The sequence below is a fragment of the Phaethon lepturus genome, unplaced genomic scaffold, assembly GCF_000687285.1.
Source record: "Phaethon lepturus isolate BGI_N335 unplaced genomic scaffold, ASM68728v1 scaffold50230, whole genome shotgun sequence".
In the NCBI taxonomy this organism is placed as follows: Eukaryota; Metazoa; Chordata; class Aves; order Phaethontiformes; family Phaethontidae; genus Phaethon; species Phaethon lepturus.
The window spans coordinates 1-8,114 of record NW_010513580.1 but is presented as its reverse complement, the minus strand read 5'-3'; the positions used below and the strand labels follow the sequence as shown (position 1 = coordinate 8,114).

At 47.6% G+C, this 8,114-nt stretch overlaps 1 protein-coding gene across 1 annotated transcript; it reads right to left on the bottom strand.

Annotated features, from left to right (window-relative positions):
• Positions 1-3,941: 3,941 nt before the first annotated feature.
• Positions 3,942-7,941, bottom strand: LOC104623302 (cat eye syndrome critical region protein 5-like). The gene is made up of 6 exons (XM_010290354.1): positions 7,751-7,941; positions 6,508-6,601; positions 5,989-6,022; positions 5,426-5,600; positions 4,910-5,098; positions 3,942-4,311 (listed from the first exon to the last, which is right to left on the bottom strand). The coding sequence occupies exons 1-6, from the start codon at positions 7,939-7,941 to the stop codon at positions 3,942-3,944; spliced, it is 1,053 nt and encodes a 350-aa protein (XP_010288656.1).
• Between the last annotated feature and the right edge of the window lie 173 nt (positions 7,942-8,114).

Genomic DNA, 8,114 nt, shown 5'->3' with positions numbered 1-8,114 from the left:
AGAGACATCCCAGGACCAAGACTGGAAGAAAGGGGACAGTTAGTGTTATATGACTCCCTGAATGCCAGGCTAGTAGTTGCATGCATCCTATGGAACAACGGAATTGACTTTTCTGGCCAGTATGTTATTGCATGGCATAAAAGCTCTCTGCCTCCAATCCAAAACAAGGTCTATCCCTCCTCCCGTTCCTCCCTGCTCTTCTCAGTTGCCTCACCTCACTGCATACTCCCTTTAGGCTTGACTAAAACCCATCTGTGGAAGATGGGAGTTGTTAGGATCAGGTCTTCACAATGTTTGCTGTACAGGGCAGTGCACCATATAAATATTAAGGTATTAGATCAGGAAGTGAAGTCCCCTCTCCTGCTTGGTCCCATAATCTGCACAGAAGTATGCTTGCTCCAAATGAGAGAAATACGGCTTCAGAAATACCACCTCTGTGCAATACATGAGACAAAGGAAAAGTTTTGTTCCAGCCACATTTGAAGCTAATTACAGGAAGCTGCAATTCCAAGGAAAAAGGATTTCACCAAATTCTAGCAATAACAGATGTCCATAAATGAACTGCAGATAAGCTAGAAGCCTGCACAGCACTCTGGCACAAAATTCATGGAACAGAGGAGACCTGGCAAGCACTTTTGTCTGTAGAAATCTCCCACAATCAGTCAGTGTCCAACAGCAGCTGGACAACCCAGATTTCCTACTCCATCCACTGTGTCCATGCAAATCCTAGGAAGTGACTTGGACAGAGTACACTGTTTCAAGGAGCTGAGCAGGAGAAGAGGGGAAAGGTCTCTGTGTTACTCAGACCAAAGGCAGCCCATCTAATTAATTAGTACACAGACCAACAAGCAGAGCCTTTTATGCAACCCTACTTGGTAAGAATTAGGGAAAAGGTACAAGATTCTTCTAGATTCATTCTCCTCCCTTCTGTGCAATTTCAACTCACAAGCGAAGCATTTCTTAAATACCTTATCACTGAACTTCCTCCTACACATTTTTAAGACTCCCAGAGCACTGTTTCAACACTAACGTGGTGAAAAAACAAATCTGGAGCTAAAAGCAGATTTGGCATCTGAAGCAGATTCACATCAATCAGCTCACCTCCACCGCTGTTCCAAAGATGGAGATGCCTGGCTCATTCTCCGTGAAAATGCAACCCTCTTCCTTTCTTGAAGGATGTGCTACCTCCTTCCTCTTGCTACCTACCTCACTCTGTCTGAGATGTGCCATGCATGCTTATACAAAATTACAAACTGCTTGCTATTTCTCAAAATTCTTCTTCCTTCCACAAAGCTACCACCATCATTGGAGAAGCAACCAGTTTGGGATATTTGGGATAGCTGATTCATCAGCCCTACACCCCTAGCAGCACCTTGCCTTTGAGTAACTGGCACCACAGTTTTAACAAAGAACAAGAAAGAGCTCTGCCAAATGTTACTGCACACACAGATGAACAGACCTTAGTATTTCTGCAGATAAGTACCTACCAAATTCAAGGTGTGGCTAGCAGTGATTGCCAGCAACCAGCTCTTAGTTCTATGTAATCAGGGCCTAGAAGACTGTTCCCAATTAATCCTGTGAAAGTTATCATCCAAGTTAGCCAATACTGCAAAGAAAGGAGCATTCCTCTTTCTGCACTGGATGGCACCTCTGAAAAGTGAGGCTGAGGGACACTGGAGCTAGTTTATGAATAAAAGGGTTTTGGACCTCCAGTTTCAGGACTTGCACTCTGGGCCCATAGCACAATTTTAACTGTGGCGATGCACTGAAAGCTGAAGGAACTTCCCTACATTATATGCAAAGCCCTTCCCTGTGTTTACTCTTCTGGAAACTGGAGACAAGCCCTTGTCTTGTGCAAGTAGATGAAATAGTAATTTCTTTTTCTCTCCAGTGGAAGGCAAAGGATTCAAATCCAAGATTGCGTTTCTCACACTACAGCTGCTTTCAGAAGCAGTCAAGTGATTCTTGTCCTGGTAAGACAGAGGAGAAGAACCCCAGCTAGTGCTAACAGAGAAGAGACTGCTTCCCACTATGGATTTCACAGGACGAAAATTCACCCAAAGAAGTATTTTTCTCCTCCTACTCAGAAAATAAGGTATAGAGAAAGAAGCCACGGAGAAGGATCTCTTCACCTGGGTCACTGACAGAGCACCCAGTCCCTTTGAGACAGAGTTTGGCATAACATAAGCACACAGCCTGCTCTGCAGTGTGACCTTCCTAGGTCATACTGCATCAGTATCGAAACATCAGGATTGAGAGAACGGTGAGCTGCCGAAGTAGAATGTCGGTACACATGGATGCTGAGGTTTGAATTAAGAACAACTCAAACTTCTGTGCAGAACATCTTGTTTGTACCCTGTGTATGGAGCTGCCTGGTAAAGCCAGAGGGAGGGAAGAGGAGGCAGAGCAGAGCTATTTCTCATCCCTCAGTGTGGTGTGAGCCACTAAGGTGGTTTCCTTAGCATAACTAGGAACACCAACTCAGTTGTCTTGGCTCCAAAGACTTTCCATCATATACGCAGACTGATCTATGCTTCTAAAATCACAATGCTCCTCTGAAATTAAGCACTCCTTGCTGAGCTAATCTTTTACATGGATTTCTCAAGCAATGCTTGCTTATCGTTTCTCTGGACTATCTAAGGAGACACAGGTCTTGATCTTTCTCTGGATAGCCCAAACTAAGAGAACAGAGACAACAGAAGGTGCAGTCATTAGAGATATGGAAATGTTCCTGGGCAGGCAAGTCCCAGCTGCTAATTCATGTTAGGGGGACTCTACCTGCATGTTAAAGGAAGAGGGAACAGGGATCAGACTGTATGGGGTATCCCTGAGCTCCAAACCACACGAGGGAAGAGAGAGGAAAAAGGAAATGAAGGACAGAGACACTTGTATTCTTAAAAATGAAGACTAGGGATTAGGAATCATCCTGGCTTGATGATCTCCTCTTTCAATCCTTGCATGCAAGGAAGGAGCAAAGGTGGGCTGTGACTCTTTCTGGTTGGCTCTTGTTCCAGAGAGGGGCCCCTCTATGGAAGCTGTGCCAGCTGGAGCAGGGGGATGCTCCTTGCAACAGTTGGGGTCAGGATGGCTGCCTCTTGCTGCAGCACTGAGTTCTGGGCAAAGACACCTCTGGAAATTCAGACTCCATGGTGGTTTCCTCTGCTACCGAGAGGAGGCTGCTGGCTCCCTAGTGGGATGTGAAAAGGCAGAAGTGTTCATAGAACGCTAAATAGGGGGAAGGAACAATATAACTTTCCCCTCAGCCCTGCAGCTAGTTGCTCTGGCTACTGCAGCTTCCTTTGAGGGGCCCTGCCTCTCCAGAGCTGCCACAGGACTGCAAAATGGGACTCTGTTTCAGACTGACAGTGATGCAGTGGCAAATCCCCAAGCAAACAGAATTTGTTAAAGTCCATAGGCACTTATCCTTCAGAAGGAGAATGTTAAGACTTAAAGCCTTCCCTGTGCACAGTGCCACCACAACCCAGCTTCTGGTGCACTCACGTTGCACACTGGACAAATAGTACGTTGTATGAATGGTACGTTGGCTGAGGGCGGCTCCTTGCACAGGGACAGAGCTTCATCCTCAAACACATCGCAAAGAGGAGGGTGGGCTTTCCTGATCTTCGCACACAAAGGGTGGAAAAGAACCAACTCTGATGGGTGAACAAAACTGGGATTGCTGGGGGACAAGCCTTCTCCTTATACCCTGTTTCCATTATGGCTCAATTATTGATGGCAGCAATGTATGTTCACAGTTGAAAGCCTGCTGGCAGCTGTCAGGATTGCAGATGAGCATCAATAAAAGCAAGGGGCTTTTAGTGCTGAGAGAGGGCGGTTTCTTTCATGTTGGCTAGATTAGAAGATCACCCCAGGTCTTCCCCCTTCCCTTTCCAGTACATAAAATCCCCGACAGTAGATCTTTAGGCACACTTGTCTTAACCCTAGCTCCAGTTCTCTTTCTTGAAAGCAAGTTCCACAGCATCATTCACATCCTGCACTATGTAAGATGCCTCCACCAGGCTGGGGTCAAAGCAGAAGTCCCGATGGCCGTGGAACACTGTCTCCATCATGCACTCCTCTGTTTTACTGGGAACATCTGCATTGTGGCGGTAGACCCCAGTGCAGACCAGAATCGACTCGCAACTCTCCACTGAACTGTTGCAGTCCTTCCTCAGCTCGAGGTGATCTGCAGTTTGGGGACTGGCTTGCTGCGGGCTCCTCTTCAGTCCAGCCTGGGCCTGGTTCTGGTGAGCTGACTTGAGGTAGTTGTTGTAGAGGTTTGCCCCATAGATATCAGACATAGGGTTATCCCTGAATAAGGTCACAATGTGAAACAGAAATGAGAAACTAGCCCATGCATCAATTTCTGGCTCTGGCAGACTGGGATTAAGCAGCACTGAAGGAGGAAGGGGCAAAAGGTATTTGCTAACATAAAGAGAACTACCCAGGCTGGGCCAGTGAGTCTACCTACTGGTGTGGCCTGTTCAGCTGTGATGAACACCACACACTTCACAAACATCTTTCAAAGAGGAAAAAACACATCCAAAGCACCCATAGCAGTTTCAGCTATTACTGTAATGTATTCCCTATGATCCCAAAGTGTTTGGCCTAACTGGGCTAATGGTACTACATCTAGGTCTCTTAAATTTTTCTTTAATCCAGTCATGCTACATGCACTCTGCATCCTGCAGTGAACAGCTTTGCTAGGCTGACAGGGCCCTTCAAATTATTAAAAATGTAGGGTGCAAAAAGCTAGTAAGCCTCTGTTCCAGGATGTGAGGCTCCAGAGACACCATGGGGATTTTGGTATTAATTTTAGAAATATCCATTAAAAAAAAAAACACGCAACACTTAAGAGAAGTCAGTATGCAACTCCCTGAGGAAACTAGCAGGAAAAACAGTCTCTTACCCAACTGCATAGAGGCGTCGGATGGGAGACTTCCAGCCCTGTTTCTCTGCCTGCTGTTTTATCAAGTATTCGGCATAGCGGTAGGTGACTGTGCTGGGTTTGCCAATCAAGGCCTCGTACTTCAGTTCCCGGCCTGTCACTTTCTTGTAGATGGTCTCCAAGCAGAGAAGGAAAGTCCCATGGCCAAACCTGCTCCAGAAAGGAGGTCATCAGTATCCCCAGTCACATCACTTACGTAGCAAACACTCCTCAGTGAGGAGGACCCTCTGCTGTAGCCAGGCTATCGCCTAGTGTGGACACGGTACCACGCACACCTCCACAGGCAGTGGTCTGGCTTTTGCTTCTTGAAAGTTTTAGTCTCTGTTTCTCATGCAGTTTTCATATCTCTGCTGCTAATTATGCCATACAGTCAAACTCTAAAACAGTCAAATGCTAAAAATAATGTAATAAGAAATTATCATCTGCAGGAGAGACGTATGAAATAGGGTAAAAAAAAATACCACATATGCTTTTCACCTGGGAATCTTGGCTTCGGCCATCCACAGGAGATCCATGTTGCAGGCAAGGACAGGCAGATGGGGGTATGGTATATCTTGCAGCTCTGCCCCAGGGTTCCCATCACTCAAGAGTACATCAATAATAAGTTGTAGGCTTGTCTCCCACCTCACTGGCTCACCGAACAGAATCACCCCTGCAAGATTTCAAGAGATGCTCGGAAACTCACAGCATCCAAGTATAGGACCCACTACCCACTAGCAAAAACACTCCTCTGGTTGGAATGCCCTGGCTAATACAGCTACCGCTGGAACATGGCTAGTGCCAGGGCTCCAGTCTGCACATCACTGCACCATTGGTCCCAGATATTGGAGCATGGCACAGAGAAAACTTGGCTTTGCTCTTATTAAGCTTGTGCTTCACACTGCATGAGGGCAGTGAAGCTGTGTTCTGACTGTATCCTCTGAATAAGCTGCCTGTGGACACCAATGAGCCAACAGCACATCATTAGCTCCCAGACCAGCTGGCTTACCTTGCTGTTATTTCTGCTTACTGTTCATATTTAAACAAAGGCTATTGCTTACCTTCTATAGTGGGGAAGCCAGTGGCTGGAGGAGGCTGCCAGAAAAAAACAAAGGCTGGGTTAGTAATGCAAAACTGAATGTTGTCTCCAAAACAAAACTAAAAACACTTCCTTTGAACCTGCCAAGGCACTCCCATAAAGAGGCAGGATAAGGCCACCTGGAATCTCAAAGGAAGATTTCCCCCACTCCCCCATCACAGACTGGATTTCACAGATCTTGCGTTCCTGTCTCAGTGGTGGAGATGTCAACCAAACCATCTTACCACTCACTGCGAGGAACAGCAACAGAAGACAGACATGGCATGAGAAAGTGGAGGGGAAAGTCCCTGCCCTTCCTGCAGGAGCCAATGATAGGAAGAGCAGAGACCCGCTGGCTGATCAGTACTAGTTCCAGGCTCTCACTAAAGAAAGTCATTAGCAACCAGCTGCTCTGTGCCTTTGCAGCTTCTCCACCCCACAATATACGCTGTAAGCACCACCACACTGCACCACCCATTCTACTGATGCATCAGGAAATTACCATCTCCTTTGGCCTCCGGCTCTGATCTACCATGTCTAACAGGGGATATGCCTTCCTCAGTGTCTCTATGGTGACCACATGCTTGAACCCCAGGCTATTTCAGACCATCAAGGAAAGTTGTGGAGACTGTTGTTGGGTTTTTTTTAAGTTACTTGCAAAAGCATCTACAGGATTAAGGAATAAAAGTCCTAGTAACAGAGCAGTTATTTAACCTGGTAATGCACAACCTCATGGTTTTCAGTCAAATTATATGTTCTGCTTCAACCTACAGGTGGCCCTAAAGGTTACAGAAAAAAACAGACTGGGGTGATTTCACTTGTGATCAGCAATCCCTGTAATTAGGCAAAGAGCAAATGCCACTCCAAGACAGAATAGATGTGCTTTGAGAGACTGTGCTTTGGTGCAGCGCAGAGGGCTGGTCAGGCTTCTTGGCTAGAAGCAGAAGCCACGAAGCTCTGGTCAGTTCAGCTGGTGAAAAGAAAATGGTCTGTGCTGATAAAATTATGGAAGTGAAGGATGAGTTGCATCTGTTCACAGAACACCTTGCCCGTAACTCACTCTACTGGCCTTGGGAAAACAGAGAGGCCAAGGTTTTCCACCAAATGAAGTTAAATGTTAAGTACATGGTGTGACTCTGTGTGTACAAGCTGAGATGTCACAAACCCTGCAGGCCGTTCTTATCTCCTTGCAGACATGGGATATGTCAGACCTCAGCCAGGCAATCTGCACGTGGGATTGTCATTTAGACCATGTCCCTGTACTGGGATGCTTTGACTCGAATGATATTTGAGTTCCTTCAATTCAGCTGTCAGATTCCTGGGGAAAACCTTAGCTGTGGGAGAGTCAGGAGTGATCTCTAACATACTTTGCCATGAAAGAATGGGAGGAGCACAATTTTATCTCAAAAGTGAGAAAGGTGCAAAGCTGATGGAGTCCTCATGGTGACATCCCACCAACAGGAACAGCAATCACAGGATAGCTAATTAGCGCAAGAAGCCAAACACAGAACAAGGACAGCCAGGGGGTGACCAAGATGGAGATCAACAGTTAGTGCCTCCATTTCAGCCTCACCATGAGGGTGTCTCCCCATAAGATGAGACCAGTAACCTTTTTATCTGCTTGCGCTTCTGCAAGCTGATGGAGCAAGTGCCTGGGGTAGGGGCTGGGCAGAAGCAGCAGCGTTTAGCTGGGAAGCTGCAGCAGGGCATGCAGGGTGCTGCGAGGCAGGCACAGCAAAGGATACTTCTGGGCGTTCTCCTCCACAGGCCCCTGCCCGGCCACCAGCATGCACTTGTGGTGGAACTGGCTGAAGAGCCTCAGGGGGCTGTGGGACAGGATCACCTGCTCCGGAGACACCTGTGGGAGGGAGGAGAGGCTGATGGGGGGGATCCGCGGGGAAGATTTCCCAACTTTCTCCCTGCGGTCCGGTCGCATCCCTTCCCCACGCTGCCACCCGCCTCCCTCTGTCCCCCCAGAACGAGGCTGGGCCGGTCACACAGTAGCGCGGTCACCCCCAGCCCTTCACCCCTCCCGGGGAGGTCGCGCTGGGTGCGCTCCCTCCTCCTCCTCCCGGTGCTCCCCTCCAAAGCGGGACGCCTGAACGGGGG

Excerpts from the sequence above, each read along its gene's own strand:
- LOC104623302 (XM_010290354.1), bottom strand. The coding sequence starts at position 7,941 with ATGCGACCGGACCGCAGGGAGAAAGTTGGGAAATCTTCCCCGCGGATC. Across the intron at positions 5,099-5,425 it reads GCCGAAGCCAAGATTCCCAG|GTTTGGCCATGGGACTTTCC; the intron begins GTGAAAAGCATA and ends TTTCTGGAGCAG. Across the intron at positions 4,312-4,909 it reads CGACGCCTCTATGCAGTTGG|GGATAACCCTATGTCTGATA; the intron begins GTAAGAGACTGT and ends GACCTTATTCAG.